Consider the following 17,989-nt stretch of genomic DNA (forward strand, 5'->3'; position numbering starts at 1 on the left):
ACATAATTTTGATTAGTAAATGTGTGCCTGGGGAACAATATGTAAATTATAACATGTTTATAAGGCCACCCAAAATGTGATTTTTGTGACATACCCATTGTTTTGGTTGTTACTAATTCTATGTTGTTGTTTTTTTTTACAGAAAAAAATAGATATATTAAAAAATTACAAATGGTTAGTGAATGAGACCCTGTGTAAGAAAAGTAAAACTATATCTGGAAAACAACAGTATTTACTCAAGTAAAATCAGAAGAGAAAACATTGCTCAGTATTTCCCTCACAAAAGAGCAGAGATTTGACAAACAAAGATGCAAAAATGAAGTTACAAACAGCATTTTAAAGCTCCAGGAAATTTTCTGCTTCAATCTGTGCAATACTTTTGCATAGTTCACAGTGTTTGTTTTTTGTGATTGACATACACAAAGCTGAATATTTCAAGCCTGAAAAAATAAAAATCCAACAACATACTGTACTGTCATAAACATTTATAGGTGACCTAACGACTTTTCTACATTAGTATCTTGACATGTATAAACAAATTTGCACAATCATAGTTCAGCGGTCAAACCTTGAAAATCCATTCTAAAAAGTCACAAACATGATTTTAATGTTTTCTCACTGACTATGTACTACACTAGTGATGAGTGACTGGAGCCAGAGATAAAAAACAGCAAAATAAGGTAAATCAAATTAAGTCCATGCTTTGTTTCCCACCCTAGAGCCAGTGGCATCATCTTTCCCTTTGATTGGTTGTAAGGTCTTTAAAGGAACCCGGATTAAGATGAAAGAGTGACTACATTAACCGAAAGGAAAGTTATTGAAGGGGTCACACAGACTCTCACATCATGACAGGGGTCTTTCTTTAGCTTCAATTATCTCCTCAATTCTTGCCAAGACACTCTCCATCAGGTCAAATGTGAAGATGGCTGACTGTAGAACCTGCAGAAGAAGCATGCAAACACTTAACTGTGTAAAAGCACTAATATATACTAACAACCTGCTAATATAATACTAACATCCACTGTATAAGAGCACTAATGTGAATTAATACACAGAATAATATACCTGAATCTGCATTTCTGGTGTCATGTTGGGCAGCTCCTCATTGTCTACAGTTACTGTGCAGACTGATGCTTTAGAGTCTGTTGAACCCCAAAAAAAGAGTGAGAAAATTCAAGTGACACAAACTACATTCACACAGCTTAATACAAGTGGTCTCAAACTCAATTCCTGGAGGGCCACAGCTCTGCACAATTTAGCTCCAACCCTAATCAAACATACCTGATTCAGTTAATCAAGGTCTTCAGGATTACTTGAAACTTCCAAGCAGCTGTGAGCTGGAGCTGTCTGGAGCTAAACTCTGCAGAGCTGTGGCTCTCCAGGAATTAAGTTTGAGACCTCTGGCTTAATATGTTAAATGTGGTTACTTTCAGAGAGCTTAGGGTTATGAAGAAGAGTGTACTGCACCTTTTGAATGGATCTTCTTATTTTCTTTCGTACTCTTCAGTTCTGCCTCATAATGTGCTTTGGACATGTTCAGACCTGTCCGCAATGGCTTCAGGTAGCTGTCCTCAATCTTATAAAGCTCTGTCCAGATTCCTGTCTAAACAGATAAGAAAACACAAAACACGACATGTGAATTTGTTGTGCCATATAGAGCAGTGGTTCTCAACGTTTTTGACTACAAGGCCACCCCTCACTAATAAAGACAGTATTCAAGGCCCCCTGTGGAATTTTTGTTGTAACAACAAAAGTGCTTGTTTTTAAACTTTTGTATTTACAGAAACTAGTAGTGGCAGAAAACTTAAAAAGAAAAAAAACTTAAACTTATTTTATTTTAGCATTTTATTTCTCATTTTCATTTAGTTTAACTTGACATACTAAAATAAACCAAAACTGAAATAAAAATTATTAAAAACGAAACGATACAGACATAAAAAATAAAAAAATAAAAAAATAATTACAATGACAAAAACTGACAACAAAATTTTTAGACTAAAAAAAAAGCTAAATTTAAGATTAAAATAGAAAATATTATGAGAAGAAAATACTTCAAAACATTCATAAAAAACTACAACAGTATCTCTACTACACTAAAACAACACAGGTCACAGGTTTAGAGAGCATACTTTTATGTCCTGGTATTCATATACATTTTGATATTTAAAAAAAAAAAAAAATCTAAGTGAGTGCCTGGGCGTGGAAGCAGGCTCTCATTTTGTAAGGATATATCCACTAACATGGGGGACAGTGGGGGCGGCTGCAACGAGGGGTAGTTGCAACATGGCTTATTTCTTCAAGCAGGAATAAGTTACAGTGATGATATTCATACTGCACATGCTTTATTGGCCCCTCATCCTTTCTGGAAGAAATCAGCCACATTTGACCATTCCTTCTACAAAAAAAACAATTTTCATGGTAAATGGTAAAATTTTTATTGTCTGTGTGACACATTGTAAAAACATAACATTTTAATCAGTTTTTTCTGAGCTTCTAATAGGCATAGCCAGTGAATGTCACTGATATTGTGTCAAGCTAATATACCAAGTTTTATCACGTGCTATCCCTTACCACAACATTGATTTAAAAGCTTGCCATAACATTACATATTGTAATTTTATGGATTAATAATGAACCCCTTTAAGTAGTTAGGTATCTCTCTTCTTTATTTAAGTGAATAGGTTAAAAATCTACTTGTTACTTGAAAATGTTTTCCCATTTACTATTCTTTGGTTTTATACAGCCAATTTACCTTATTGAAGACCGTCTGTGCACAAATAAAATAAAGAAATTGCAAAATGATATTTAAGAATGATTTAATTACATTTTAATAAATGTTGCAACGGTCCATTGTCGTGGGGTCAGTTGCAACATTTCACTTTGTCTATTCAACTGTAAATTGTACGTATATTATTATATGCACAAATGTTGCAGCAGTGTGGGTGAGTAGATGACAGATGTAGCTGTATTAAAATTTTGGCTTTCTAAAACAAACAGTCTCTGAGAAACTAAAGGAAATGCAAAAAGTGTTGCAACCGTCCCCGCTCTCTCCCCTACTTTGTATCTTGTACCCTTTTCAGAACACCCATGGATTTTCTCCTTTTTCCTTTTTTTCATATATATATATATATATATATATATATATATTTGTTTTCTTAATTTTTATATGACTTTTTAATAGAAATCTTAGTTGATTTATCTTTTTTAGGGCTTGTTTTATCTTATATGAAATTATTTTAAAATAAAGTGGAAGTGTGCTAATGCCCCTTAGTGGCTCCCAGGGCTTTGGTTGAACCACTGATCTACTTTGTATAGTCATTAGAAAATGAAATGAGCTTACCTCATTCTCCCATTCTTTATCTCGGATGAGCATGTATCTCAGGAGGTTCAGTGATTCCATGATCCTATTTGATATAGATAGCAGTTTTGTCAAGTCAAATGACCGAAACTGACCAACCACTGTGGCAGAAAGAATCAGGGTTGTTTAAAAGGTCTCACTTGTCTAAGTTTTGCAGCAGGTCTGTTTCTGGTCCATGTGGAAGGCACAGCACTAGCCGCAGCAGAGGCAGCAGATGTTTACCCAGGAACCAATCATTACCGTTACATGGCTAAAAAAGGCAATATCAAAAAAAAAAAAAATCAATGGATGTGCAAATTTAAGAAGGTTAATGTTGATGAACTGACATGATATCATGACTTATCATACCTTGAGTGAACAGTCAATCTGGTTCTTGATGTTCTTGATTATATATCCCTCCACCCCTGCATGGTGACTTGTTTTCAACATGCCCCTGGAAATGGAGAAATATCATATACTGAACCTTTTCTAATGGACAGATTTACCATCAGCTTGTGCCAACACAAACCCTCTTTTGGCATTAAAAAGCTATCGTTATGATTTACTGCCAACATGTGAAATTTTAGAGAAATTATTCATTATTTACCAAAATGAATAAGCCAGGATGAGCCTTTATTTAAACTGTAAACAAAAGTGTGACTTTCTAATATTTACAGACAAACATACACCCATAAAATTATGGAGTGAGGAAAACAAAACTGACACATGTAAATTGATTTATCAATAATCAAATTTGTTGTTCATTACTGTAATGGCAATTATTAACAATTTTATTAATTAGCTGATGTACTCTGCAAAATGTTTAATTCACGTTGTGAGTTATAAAGTCAAAATAATGAAAAATTGTTACAGTTGCCTTTTTAACATATCATAGGCAGAAAAAGACTTCCATATGTTTCTGTATATTTTTATTAACCAAAAAAATACTATGTTTTGTGTTGGACCGAATAATAATGAGAAGTTTTCATGTTTAAATATCAGAATAAGGGCTTACTTGAAAAACTTGTATTTGGCCTCTGTGTTAAACTTGTCAATACTCAGCTGAAACACTTTCAGGCCTTTTGTTCTCTGTGGGGAGGTGGGCAGAGACAAATCCAAATCAACAATAACAAACCACAAACCACATTATTTTACAAGTTACCTCCACACAAAAGGTCTTACTTACCAAAGTCTGGTCCGGACACAGAGTCATAACTTTAACCAAATTCTAAAGAGAAAACAGAACATCTTAGAACAAGATCTTACCTAAAAGACACACAAAACTATTGTTAAAATGTAATTAGTTGTAACATTTTAACCTGTGGAACACTGAAAAATGTCTTCAGCTCCAACAGATCTACTGGTAGACTGTTATCTTCTACTCTGATAAGACTTTTTTCATACAATTCCTGCGATGAAAGAATTATTAAGAAATATTAAGGAATATTACAATTGAATGTAATAAATTATTGCTATCAATCTGTGAATAAAACATAGATACAGTGTGGTATGTTTTGATATTGTAATGAACACTCATACCAATCCTTTCTGCAGACGAGATTCTTCAGTTCTATGAATGCAGATAAAATTTGTCTGTCAGAAGACACTCAATTAAATATTCAGACTTACTGCCATAACTCCATAATCACCTGCTTAACAGCAGCTCAATATATTCCATGTTGCATTGAAGAACAAAAACCGGACTGAAAAAACATGTAAGTAAACGTCAGCAAAAACATTAGTTCTGTATAATTATAATACAAATGTAAATCAACATGGTCAGCAGCTTCACTCTTCACCTGAGAACAGCTGGAAAGATGTCCACAGCGATATAATCCACAAAAAGCAGGTGGGACAAGCAGGCCAGTGACTCCTTTGGGTATCTCACCTCCTCCTCAAGAAAACCGGGGACCTCCCTTCTCTTCAGTACACTACGACTTAACAAATCAGGGAGTGACTCCCCAATACTCGACAAAATGATCTATAAACATAATGCAGATAAAGTATGAAAATCAAGGCAGTAATACTGAAATCCACTGGCAGATGCCTCTAGATTTAATTTTGTTTCTTAATGCAATCTTATTAGTGCAACTGATACTATTGATCAGAAGTCTGTTTTGATTTAAAATACTGTTACATTACGAAATGTTGAAATGAAATATTATGACAATTTAAAACAACTGTTTCTATTTTAATATTTTTTAAATGTAATTTATTCCTGTGATGGTGATGGCAAAGCTGAAGACTCCAGTCTTCAGTGTCACATGAACCTTCAGAAACCATTCTAATATGCTGATTCACAGTTAATGTTTCTTATTTTCGTTGTGCTGCTTAATATTTTTGTAGAAACTATGATATATTTTTTCAGGATTCTCTGATGCATAGAAAGTAAACAGTGTTTATTTGAAACAGAAATCTTTTGTTATATTTATAAAGTTTTTACTGTCTTTTTTTAACAACCTAACCTTTTGACTGTCACCCGTCCCCTCAGTGGAACACCTAAGTTTACTTCACTATATTACAAATAAATCCTAATCTAATTATGACAAACTATATATATCATTGGAAAGGTCTAAGACAAATTATGTAGGAACAGTAATAGATTAATTTATGACAAGAGTGCACCTCAAAAATCTATATGATAACAGGAGTTCTGACCTTTGTCACAAAAAGTCTTTTTCAGGTGCCTTTTTCCCTATCACGTTTTAGAGATCATAATAAATGATATATCAACTGAAAGCTTAAAACCTCAAAATTCATCCTCTTAAAGCCATTGTATTAAAATGAAAATGGTACTTTAAAATCATATTTAAAAATGTATTCGTTCATAAATTATAATAATTTAACTTTAGATTGCACTTTAGTTTAGAGTGCACTTTCACATCTATGTTCAAAAATGGGGGTGACAGTCAGCACTGATAGCCTTGTGGTAAGTGCGCCAACATGTACCACAACTGCGCGCATGGTGACCCGAGTTCAATTCCCGTCTCGAGGTCCTTTGCCGACCCCACCCCCATCTCTCCACCCAATACTTTCCTGTATGCTCTGTACTGTCCTGTCTAATAAAAAAGGCATAAAATAACCCCCCAAAAATAATATATATATAAATAATGGGGGTGACAGTTAAATGTTAAAAGGTTAATGCATCCTTGCAGAATATATTACAAAAATACGCAAACTTTTTAGCAGTAGTGTAAGTGCAATATGTAATGCAGTAAAAGAACATTCATGCAGTATATAATACCAGTATCTCTGTAGCAAAGTCTCTCAGAGGGGATTTCAGAAGTGTGTCTGGATCTTTTAAATGCACCTCCAGTAGAGGCTCACTCAAACTCTTCATACAGCTGGATAAAAAAATATATAATTAACAGATGAATGGCCAATATTAAAATTGTATGCTATATTAAAATATTAAAAACTCAATTGTTTTAAAAGCACGTAACAATATAATGTACAGTATGAAAAATTAACAGTGCTTTTAAAGTGCCCCATTATGGATTTTTGAAAATTACCGAAAACTAAATCTGAAAGTGCGCTGTGTATAAAGTTATTGTCACTCAAAAGAAAGAGTCAACTCTGAATCATCTAAACGAATCATTTTTAAAACAAATCCCAAGCTGTTTCATGTTATATTGTTCACCCACTTGTTGCACGCACAGACCCTCGAAAACTTGAAAACTTTTTTTTTTTTTTTTAAGAAAATGGCAGATCGTTTTGCTAGATAAGACTTGGCTGGGATCGTTCAGAGCCATTTGAAGCTGCATTTTTAACCTTCAATCCATTGAGCACCATTGAAGTCCACTATATGGAGAAAAATCCTGAAATGTTTTCCTCAAAAAAAAAACATTTTTTATTTGCGACTAAAGAACAAAAGACATGAATATCTTGAATGACATGGGGGTGAGTAAATTAACAGGAAATTTTTATTCTGAAAGTGGAGTAATCAGTGGAGTAATTGTTGATCTCTGGCTAACCGCCTAACAGCAATATCTGTTCACTTGCAATTGTCTAGAAATGTGTCGATGAATAGTGAATGTTGTTATTGTTACTTGGAGTTATGATAAAGAATAGAGCACTACGTTGGTGTACAAACTGCAGTGCTTTATCAGTACATTTCTGCATTGGGCTAACGCATACACCATGGTTGTTTGGGTGTTCAATGTAATGGTGATGGGCGTTCCATTTCCGACAAGCTCTGCACGTAGTAGACTAATCACAATAGACTGGGTCATCAGACCAATCACCACAAATTAGCGTCACGCTAAAGAAGGGGATTGGAAATATGAAGAGTTGAGCGAGTCGTAGAGCAAATAAAGTTAAAAATATATGCATTATTATTATATTTTCATTATATTATAATAACGAAAGTGTCTTTTGACCTTGCATGCATATCAACCTGTTGTTGGGGACTCCCAAAATCAAAATATGAACCTTACAAAATCCAAAATAGGGGCACTTTAAAAGATTAAGTGAACATTAGAAGACAGCAACGGTTATCTAAATGTAAAAATGGAGGAAATGAGTAAGCACAAATAAATATCCAATACTGACCAATACCAGTAAATTTAACAATCTCTAATGTAAGACAATAACTCAGTTGAAACCGATATTTTCCTAACTGGGGCAACAACTGTTATCTACATAATTCTAAACAACATAATTGGGCACCTACAACTTCAGAAGTTCCACTCTGAGCTCATTGTCCTTGGATATTCTGTTGTTATCCTTGATTTCCTCCTTGATCTCTTCCACAAAGGGCTTGACAAATTGTATAAGAGCACTGCAGCAGCGACACAAGCCAAAAACATCATCCTCCTCCTGCTCTTTGGTGACAGGCACTGGCAGTCTGGCTACCTGGCTGAGCAGTGTGGAGAGAGTCATGCCCACAGACGAGGCCTTCTTCATGCCCAGCCGCAGCAGCACTGAGAAGGTCAGGAGACATTGGGGAGAAGGAGGATTCATTTAACTTAGGATTTATTCAATATCAACATTCAAAAAAAAAAAAATTAATAAATAAGAGTCATTTGGAAGAGCTTTATGTGTTCAGTATGGATGAGAAAGAAAAGTCGACTAGTTGGACAACAACTAGTCAGTCAACAACTAGTCAGTGAAATCTAGTGAGTTTATCTATACAATCTATAATGTCTGGGCTCAGTAAGTTTTTTTTTCAGTATAGGATTGAATTATATTTTCAAATATATTAAAAATTGAAAATAGTTATTTTAAATTAGAATAATAATTCATAATATTTCACTACTAATTTTATTGTTTTTACTGTATAACTCTTTTTATTTTATGTGATCAAAATAAATGCACCCTTTTTGAGCATAAGAGACTACTTTAGATTACAATTTTTAAAATATCAATGCTTAAATCTCTAAACTTCTGAAAACAGTTTTAGTAGCTGCATTGTTTAGGCCAGGGGTGCTCAACCCTGTTCCTGGCGATCTACCTTCCTGCAGAGTTCAGCTCCAACCCTGATCAAACACACCTGAACCAACTAATTAGGATCTGAAAGAGCACTTGATATGTTTTATCAGGGTTGGAACTAAACTCTGCAGGAAGGTAGATCTCCAGGAACAGGGATGGGCACCCCTGGTTTAGGCTGTCAGCAGTACACCAAAAAACATTCCAGGTAAATTACATATAACTTAATTCCCCTCAAAACACCAAAACACTCCAAAAATCACCACAAAACATTTGTTTTTTTTAAAAAAAAACAACAGCAATGTATTTCAATGTTTATGAGTAAGAGATGAGAAACCTGTTTGTAAAGGCTTGAGGAGAAGAGTAACTGTTTCAGCGATGGAGGCAGAATCAGCCTCTTCCACCTGCTCCAATAAACCCACCAGCAACTCTTTAGGACTGCCAACCTGGTTCACAAAACAGCACTGAATAAATGCAAACAGCATGGAAACTGCATGCTGGTCATAACCACATATCTCATCACAGTTTAAAATCAAAATACAAATAACCTCCAGTAGATGTGACAGGATGGCATGGCAGTGGGGAAGGTTTCTGTCTTCCTTCTTCAGGAGGATCTGTACTAAAGGTCCCAGCAGATTCCAGCCCATGAATCTCACGATGTTCTTGAGTAAAACAAGGATAAAGCTTCCTGAATTTGGCCTCTCCATACATGAATCACAAAGAGCACTAGATGCTGTCCAACTCACCTGGTTCTTCTCATCAACTAGGATGCTGAGAACCTGAGCACTGCTGCCTTGCTCTATACAGGTTCTTCCTGCAGTGAAGAATAAATCATAGTCTTCTGGGGAGAAGCTTTCATCCTTAACTGCTTGCTAAAAAAAAGTGATTACATAAGTGCCCGAGTGTAAGTGACACATTGTGAGTACAGTAACACATATGTACACTTACACATCTCTGGACCACATCACAGAGCTGTTCAAGAGCCATCTTGATGGTCCGAAACGTCTTCTGTGATCAAAGCTTTCTGTAAAGAAATTACGATATTATAATTGACTACAGAGTAATAAGGTGCAAAGACAAGAGTGCATTGACCTCATGATCAATCATCACATCTTTATAAAGAGCAGCTCACTGTCACACACCGTCCAGCTATTAATAACAAACACAGCATACACACATATTAGAAAAAATATTCATATAATAAATAAGATCCATAATTAGACATCAATCTGCCTCACAGATTCGGTATAGATGTAAAACTGGTTATTGCAGTCATTAGCAAGATAGCTAAAATCTCTATACAAAATAGGCTCTACAATAAAATTATGCTTTCGCGTAGCTTTGTATAGGCATGGCTGCTGATTTATTTTGTTAATAATATATATATGCCTACTTAACAAGACACAAATTGCAAAAGCGCGCTCACTTACAACTATACTTTCAATAAGCAGCTCCGCATGTTTAGAAACTGCTGCGGAATGAAGCGTGTCGCCGGCTGCTTGCCGTAGTGCTCTGACGTAAGCGGAAGGAGTATTGTTTTGAGAAAACAAGCATGGAGGCGACTAGAAAGATTCGAGTCTCAAAATCGAAGAAGAAAGGTAACTTTCATGTATGGATTTACATGAAAATTTTCCCTTTTTTGCTTTTATATTTTAACAGAATATTTGTCCTGAATTGTAGGTGGCAAAGGAGCCCAGGGGATTTCAGCAGCGGATGAGGCGAGAAAGTGAGTTTGTTTACATTTTTAGTTGAACTGTTTTGAGTGACACTTTATATGATAGGTTAATATATTTACTAAAATGATATAGGTTATATGAAGTGTCATGTTTGCAGGAGGGAAGCTATTAAAGAGGCGCTCAGACAGAAGCTTGAGTTGGAGCGCAAAGCCCTGCAGGTGGTTGAGCGGCTGCTAGAGGACAGTGTGACAGAGGAGTTCCTCGTGGACTGTGTAAATCACATAATTGACATGTGTACAGTTCAGCTGAATATGTAAATAGTTGTTTGTTGTGCTTCAAAGAGAATGTCCTGTTATCTTGTACTGTAGGCATGGCACATCACTCCTGCCAACTACAAGGATACAGTGGAAGAACGGTCCATTGCTAAACTGTGTGGATATCCTAGGTGTCCAAATAAACTAACCAATGTAAGAACCTTTAGGGAATTACACAGTAAACATCACTTCTTTCCCATTTCTTAAATTACTCATGTTGTATCATGTTGCATGTCTGTCTGTCTTATTTGTCTTATTAACATTTTAGGTACCCACTCAGCAGTTTAAAATATCCACTAAAACCAATAGAGTCTATGATATTACAGAGCGCAAGGTATGATTTTATTCTTTGCTCTGTTTTCATTTCATTTTTAATAACTAATTAGCAGATTAAGCAGTCAAGTTCTTAATCATGTTCTTTTATTTGTTTTATTTTTCAGTCTTTTTGCAGTAATTTCTGCTACAAAGCCTCCAAATGTTTTGAGCTCCAGATATCGAAAACTCCACTTTGGCTTAGAAAGGATGAGAGGTAGTGTATCTTTTAATCAATTACTTAACTTTTAGTTAAAGTACTTATACTTAATTATAATTAGGTAAATGTTTAATTTATTAATCACATCTATTTTATATATAACTGTATATTATAAAATTATAACTAACTAGAATTGTACATTATAAAATTATGAAATAAGTATTCAGTAGTATTATTACATTTCTTCTACTGTTCAAAAGTTTGGATTCTGAAAAAATTTTTTTGTTCTTGAAAGAAGTCTCTTATGCTGAATATACCTTACCGAATTAATGTTTTCATTTATTAAAAAATATATATATCTTACAGACCCGGAATTTTTGAGCAGTAGTGTATTCAGTAATAAGATATTTAAAATTTGTCTTTTTTATTTTATGTAACAATGTTTAGCATTTTAGTTCTTAAAAAAAAAGTTACATTCTTTTTCATAAAAGGCCTCCTGAGGTTAAGCTGATGAAAGAAGGAGATGGGTATGTACATGCTGTTTGTCTTAGAGAAATGTCATGTTGTAATAGATCTTTTCCAGTGGAATAATATTCAGTATAAATTTATAGATAATATTTGTATAAACTGACTCACAATTTATTTTCACCTGTCCACAGAGGTAGCTCAGGACAGGAAATAAAGTTGGTAGACAAGCCTGTGACAGAAGCTGACATTGAGAATCCTGTCCCAGACATTTCTGAATCTAACAAGGACTCCACTCCCTTCAGCCGGAGCGACAACAGCGACCTTGAGGAAGACTTTGTCTCTAGTGTGGTGTCCAGACAGTCCAAAAACACACGAGTACACTGGGGTAAACTGCCAAAGAGAGAGGGAGTAAGTGAGGATGGGTCGAGTACTGACCCTGAACGTACACAAAGACTTGATGGAGAAAATAATGATGAAAGTGGAATTTCAAAAGCTCCTCAACCACAGAAGGACCCTAGTGCCTGTCTGTCTATACCAAACAATACCACATCTGCTGGATCTGATGTTGAAGGAACTCTGGAGCTTTTGAATCATTGTAGTCTGAAGGACGCTGCATCCCAACAGGAAACTAACTTATCTTCTGGTCTGAACATCACTCAGGTGGGCATGAGTAAGAGAGGAGCTGCAGACCTCAAAGGCTTGTTGAAGGATCATAACAAAGCTAAAACAACTCCTGCAACTATCAGTTTGTGCCTGCTAGAGCATCTGCGACAAACTTTTATGGAGTGGAGAACTGAGGAAACCATTAAGTTTCTTTATGGGCCTGATTATGCCTGTGGAACAGAGTCTTCAGCACAGGAAGTGGAGGAACTGGATGAGGATGACTTGGATGAGGCTGAGGTGGAAGTGAGCTTAAGACAGAACAGTGCAAGTTCTTCCAGACCCAGTGCACCAGCTCCTGATTTTAAAACGCTGCGTAAGGAGACCGAGTTGCTGGAGCTGAGGGTGAGGGAATTTTATAAAGGTGTGTATGTTCTGCCTGAAGAGATCAAGTCAGATGCCATTAAAGACACTCAGGACACACAGGTGAGAGCTAAAGGGGTTTGCCTATCACACCTTTAAGGTACACTGAAAGGCTTACACTTGCACTGAAATGTCTTTTTTTCCAAATTCAAAACTATTGAGAGATTTTTTGCAGTTAACGTTTACTTTTTCAAGTTTTAATAATTTTAGTTTTAGTTAACTGTAATAATCCTGTTATAAATATGAGCCACCAATATTTGACAGCCACAATTTTTTAAACATTATTTTGTAACCTATCAAGTTTTTATGACTTAAATATGCATGTTCACAAAAAGTTCATGTTCTTTTAAAATGTGACTTCAGTTAAGTTGATTTAATATTTTATATCTAAAGCAATGATATTAGTATTTTATAAGTGTAGTTTAATACAGATACAAATACATTTTCAGGCCATCGCACAACATGCAGTTACTTTGACTGTCCTGTTGTGGGTGCTCAATTCAAGTATGTTAGACTGGGCTTCCTCATGATAACTGGCAGCATCTCTCATTGATTTCTGCATATTACGTTCTTGATTAACACTTTTTCATGGTCCTGCAGGGCAATCAAATGGACCCTCCTCTGCCGTTGGTTGATTCTCATGCACAGCACCTGATTCAGAAACGCATTACTGTGGAGAAGCTCAGCCGGAGGTCAGTGTTTTGCAATGGTCGGATCAGTGTTTGTCATCCCAGATACATTAACATTGTTTTGCTTACACTATAATAGTGTTATCTTATGCATTAGACCTACTTGAAATTTGTAATTATTGTTGTAAGATATGCTGGATACCCAGCCCTCACATCTTCTTCTAAATTTTTATTTAACATATGCTCCTTGGGACCCCCTATATATTAACTATAATGAACTTGCATTTAAATGAATGATTTTATACAATGCACCTATATTTAAAAAAGAAAAAAAAAGAAGTGGTTACGTATGTAATTCATTTCTGTACTTATATCAGTAATTACACTGCTGACCCTACTCCTACACCCTGGCCCACCCTTAAACCTAGGCTAAACCTAACCATACCACCAAACCTGCCCCTAACCTTACCCATATCACACCTCAATATTATTAATTTTTTTTAAATGTAAGTACATATTAGTTAAAGACCCCTCCTTGTGACTTTTCATAGCTTGAGAGATGTTGTTGGACCCCTGCGTCTAACGATGAGTGATGTCATCAGTGAAATAAATAATTTGGTCAAGACATTCAGGTAAGTCACAATGCACACTAGACGAAGGGTCAAGACTTTTATGCATTTTCAGACATGTACACTACTGGTCATATGTATTAGTTACTAATCGTTTCTCATACTTTTATTGAGTAAGGATGCCTTAAATTAATCAAAAGTGACAGTAGAGGCATTTAAAATGTCATAAAAGATTTCTATTTCAAATAAATGATCTTTTCAACTTATTTATTCATCAAAGAATCTTGAAAATTAATATCGTGCACAATTAGTTGCACAACTATTGTCAGCTTTGATACTAAGAAATCAGCATATTAGAATGATTTTTCAAAATGTCATGTGATAATGAATGATAAAAATTATGCCTTTTTATTACAGTAATAAATTACATTTTAAAATGCATTAAAATACAAACTTATTTGAACTATAAATAATATTTATGTTTTTACTGTGTTTGTGATCAAATAATTGCTTCTTTTTTGAAGCTTTAATAACATCTTACAAACCCCAAATCCTTTGAAAACTAGCATGTGACAGGGTAAAATCAGTGTTTCCGTCTGTCTGTCAGCCACTCATTTGACCTTTTTGGCCTAAACCATAAAGTTTTGAGTTTCACGGCCCATAAATTATGATTGGCCATAGAAGTGTTGTCAACAGGAAGTAGTGTGTCACTCTATGAAGATGATTTACCATTCTGAAGGGGCACTTCACCCATGGATTGAACCTGCTTCCAGGAATTCTCTCTCTCCTGTTGAGAGCTACTAAATCCAAGCAACTTCAAAAACATTACACCAAATAAAGCATTTTGACTTTAATATTGCCCTTATTTACCCAAATGCAAGTGCAAGTCTTCATGACCAACATCAGTGCACATTAAAAAAAATATAATAGCATTTGTGCATTTTTGCTAATGGTGCTATGAATTGTCCTTTTGTTTTAGGTTTACAAACACTAATATCATTCACAAAAGGCCAGAATGGACTTTAATTGCTGTGGTTCTTCTGTCAGTGTAAGTATCAAATGAATATTCAGTACATTAAAACTAGATTTAAGCATTTCTGAAGTTGATGGGTAGTTGATATATGGTTTATTATACCTCAGAACTAAACGTGTGTCCAGATTAATTCCAACCAGAGTCGAGTCACAACAAATTTATCTTTTAGATGTCAAACAGATCTTTAGATTGCTTAAGCTAATTATCTACTACAGCATGGCTTTTGTCCATTTTCTTATGCATGGGAAAGTGCCACATGTGTTGGTATTTGCCATGAGAGGCCAGCAGGGCTGTTCCCCAACTTAGCTAACGTGTGCTCGTATAAAGGCTTAGATTATTGCAACTGCAGATAATGCAGTGGATTTATCTGAGATGATTGTTGATTGGGGCTTTATGGTACCTCGGTGGCCTGCTGTGCTCTGACAGTGAAAGTATGCGGTAGACAGATCAACAGCTGGAGGGCCTGGCTTTAACAAGAGCATACGGGAACAGGACAGAGGAAATCAGGGAGCATTGTTTTCTCTTCAGGGACACACTATGCAGAGCTATAAGACACAAGTGATTTATGTCTGTCCAAGTGCGTGTATGATTTGTGTGCATTTCTTTGGGCTCCAAGTTAATATTTGTCTACTAGATAAAGATTTCTGCTTCTTTTAAGGATTGATCGTGGACTTTTGTTTTTAATAGTGACAGATTTAGATCGATAGATCGATAGATAGATTTTACTGGTTCAGTTATTTAAAAAAAAAAAAAAATTTTGAAAAAAATGTTTGTCTGCCAAATCACAGTCTTGTGGTGCTACTTATGTGTAGAAAAATAAATACAAAAAAGGACCCCTGCAGACCCTCATGATTGTATCATGGTCAGCAAGTGTCTTAAAATATCAGATAATTTGGTATTTTTATGGCAAGGCAACATTAGTTTAGGTTGTAAAATGTAATGTGCTGTGACTCACCAAAAACATAATAATTCAACTTCTTAAACTATATTTAAAATTAAAAAAAGAAAATAAAAAAATACATAGATACATACATACATATAAACTTAAACTATTAAAGTGTGTACTGTTGACAATAATTATATGTTTTACACTCAAACAAAAATTCTAGTTAGAGTTTCAAACTAGGTTCATCCTTTGATTTACTCTTATTTGTCATTGACTCTACACTCTAGTTTTAGAATGCCATCTTGCAGTTCTCTCAAAGGAAATGAGATTGTTTTGAAGCGTGTAAAATGTGTTTGTAGAAAAGACTACCCAATCATGTTTGTACAGTGCCAGGTGGCTGGTATGACTTCCCTCAGGTTTATGAATGCTTGACAGAGCCACTAACTCTGAGGAGAGTTCCGTGCTGCTCCCTGTCTGTGTCAACACAAGCTCGTATCTTATCACGGCCTGATTGCTGCAGATCCGTGATGCTGCAGTAACAGCATGGGAAACATTCCACCTGAAGAGCCAACACACAACCCCAATTAAACCACTCCCCATTTAAAGATCTGCCTAAAGACACGGCTCTGATTTATTATTTACTGGCTGGAGAATTTTACCAGTTCATCAAAGAAGAGCTTTGTTTGGTTGTTAGATTCCCATGAGAAACTAATGTGCATCAGCAGAGTAAAAATTAATGTATGTATGTGTTAACTTTGTTCAGAAACATGTTAGATTAGGCAGTGTTATTTATTATTAACTAGTCGCTTATTAGCATGCATATAACTACCTTACTTGCTATCAATTGAGAGTTTATTGAGGGAAAACTCTTGGTTAATAGTGTTCCCAAATCTAAAGTGTTACCCTTAGTTTTGATAGGACATGTTTGGAATGAAGTGCTTGAAAATACCTTAAATAAGATTATTTATTGTAAATAACTATATTCACTAATCTCAGTGTATTTTAGACTTTAGCTGCTCATCTCCATTAAGTTTCAGAGCTCATTTGAGGCTTTCAGTCTGTTTATCAGCAATGGGCCTGTTATTTTCCCTTCATGAATAATTTGGAAGCGCACCTCTCTGTGCCTTATGTCAGGTGTGCCACTGGCCTGTGGGCTTTTGTTGAGAGCATTTCAATAATAGATAAAGCACCAGAAACTGTAGAACAGGTTGAATCCGAGCTGCTGCAATAACCCTCTTTTCTCGTAGAGAAAGAACTATGGATGGACGACTTCTTAAAATGGCATAAATGCAGGTGTTTATGTGTGTTTAACTTTACCATTAATCATTATTTTCAATACATAAACAGGTAGTGTTCTAAATAGTATTGAAATTAATATTTTGATTTGTTTTATTAAATCATACAGGAGAAGTTTATTGTGGGGGTTGACACTTTAAAAGTGCTTTGGACAGTTCATTTGCTATTCTCTAACCTCTGTTTTGATTTATATTTTTACATGACTAAAAGCTGTATGTTTGTTCAGATTAACAGAAGTGTCACCATTGCTGAGAGAGTCATTGGCAAGTCCATCTTCAGTGGAGTACATCTCCTCTCTTATGAGCGAGCTGAAACTGGAGGACGAAGATCTACACAACCTTGTGCTGCTCTTCAAACCCTGTGTTACTCCACAAACATGATCTTCCACGCACACTTAGATGTTCTAATAAAAGTGTATGCCTGAAGCAATGATTCTGTACATCATTTCATTTTCAGTACTTAATATTATATTTAAGTAATCAATGATATCTGGTACTTTGAGACTGTTTATACAATATTTATTTGCTTGAAAAATGAAATAATCATAAAGAAATCTAATTAAGATGGAGCTGTTAAAATCTCACAGGACATTAAAAAATGAACAGAATTAATAGAATTTCTGAAGGATATTAATGCAATGTATGTTAAATGCAAATGCAAAGCAATGGTCTTGATGACCTCAGGATTTAAAAAGCAAAACAAAATGTATTTAACCTTAAGATGCATTATAATACTCATTGCAGAATATGTTTTTAGATTAAAAATATGTGGTTAAAGTGGTGTAGTGGTTAATTTGTACTTTCATGTTTACTTCTACAACATAAAGTACCTTGAATTTTAATTTTCAAGCTGCTACTTT

The 17,989-nt window shown here is 35.1% G+C and overlaps 2 protein-coding genes across 3 annotated transcripts; one reads left to right on the forward strand and one right to left on the reverse strand.

The window, feature by feature from the left end:
* Window positions 1-216: 216 nt before the first annotated feature.
* glmna (glomulin, FKBP associated protein a) lies at window positions 217-10,291 on the reverse strand. The gene is made up of 19 exons (XM_051129789.1): window positions 10,195-10,291; window positions 9,713-9,788; window positions 9,511-9,636; window positions 9,313-9,426; window positions 9,102-9,210; window positions 8,010-8,259; window positions 6,582-6,681; window positions 5,137-5,318; window positions 4,987-5,040; window positions 4,877-4,907; window positions 4,657-4,746; window positions 4,524-4,565; window positions 4,353-4,426; window positions 3,707-3,791; window positions 3,499-3,608; window positions 3,341-3,404; window positions 1,468-1,603; window positions 1,066-1,142; window positions 217-939 (listed from the first exon to the last, which is right to left on the reverse strand). The coding sequence occupies exons 2-19, from the start codon at window positions 9,749-9,751 to the stop codon at window positions 844-846; spliced, it is 1,779 nt and encodes a 592-aa protein (XP_050985746.1). The 5' UTR covers window positions 9,752-9,788; window positions 10,195-10,291; the 3' UTR covers window positions 217-843.
* On the forward strand, window positions 10,242-17,795 carry rpap2 (RNA polymerase II associated protein 2). 2 transcript variants are annotated; one of them, XM_051129768.1, is made up of 12 exons: window positions 10,242-10,362; window positions 10,445-10,490; window positions 10,598-10,712; window positions 10,809-10,907; window positions 11,023-11,088; window positions 11,195-11,283; window positions 11,718-11,753; window positions 11,886-12,780; window positions 13,318-13,409; window positions 13,898-13,978; window positions 14,895-14,963; window positions 17,357-17,795. In XM_051129768.1, the coding sequence occupies exons 1-12, from the start codon at window positions 10,317-10,319 to the stop codon at window positions 17,508-17,510; spliced, it is 1,788 nt and encodes a 595-aa protein (XP_050985725.1). In that variant the 5' UTR covers window positions 10,242-10,316; the 3' UTR covers window positions 17,511-17,795. The 2 variants fall into 2 exon arrangements, with proteins under 2 accessions (XP_050985725.1, XP_050985733.1); XM_051129776.1 differs by lacking the exon at window positions 13,898-13,978.
* The last annotated feature ends 194 nt before the right edge of the window (window positions 17,796-17,989 follow it).

This window comes from Labeo rohita, chromosome 2, assembly GCF_022985175.1.
Source record: "Labeo rohita strain BAU-BD-2019 chromosome 2, IGBB_LRoh.1.0, whole genome shotgun sequence".
NCBI lineage: Eukaryota > Metazoa > Chordata > Actinopteri > Cypriniformes > Cyprinidae > Labeo > Labeo rohita.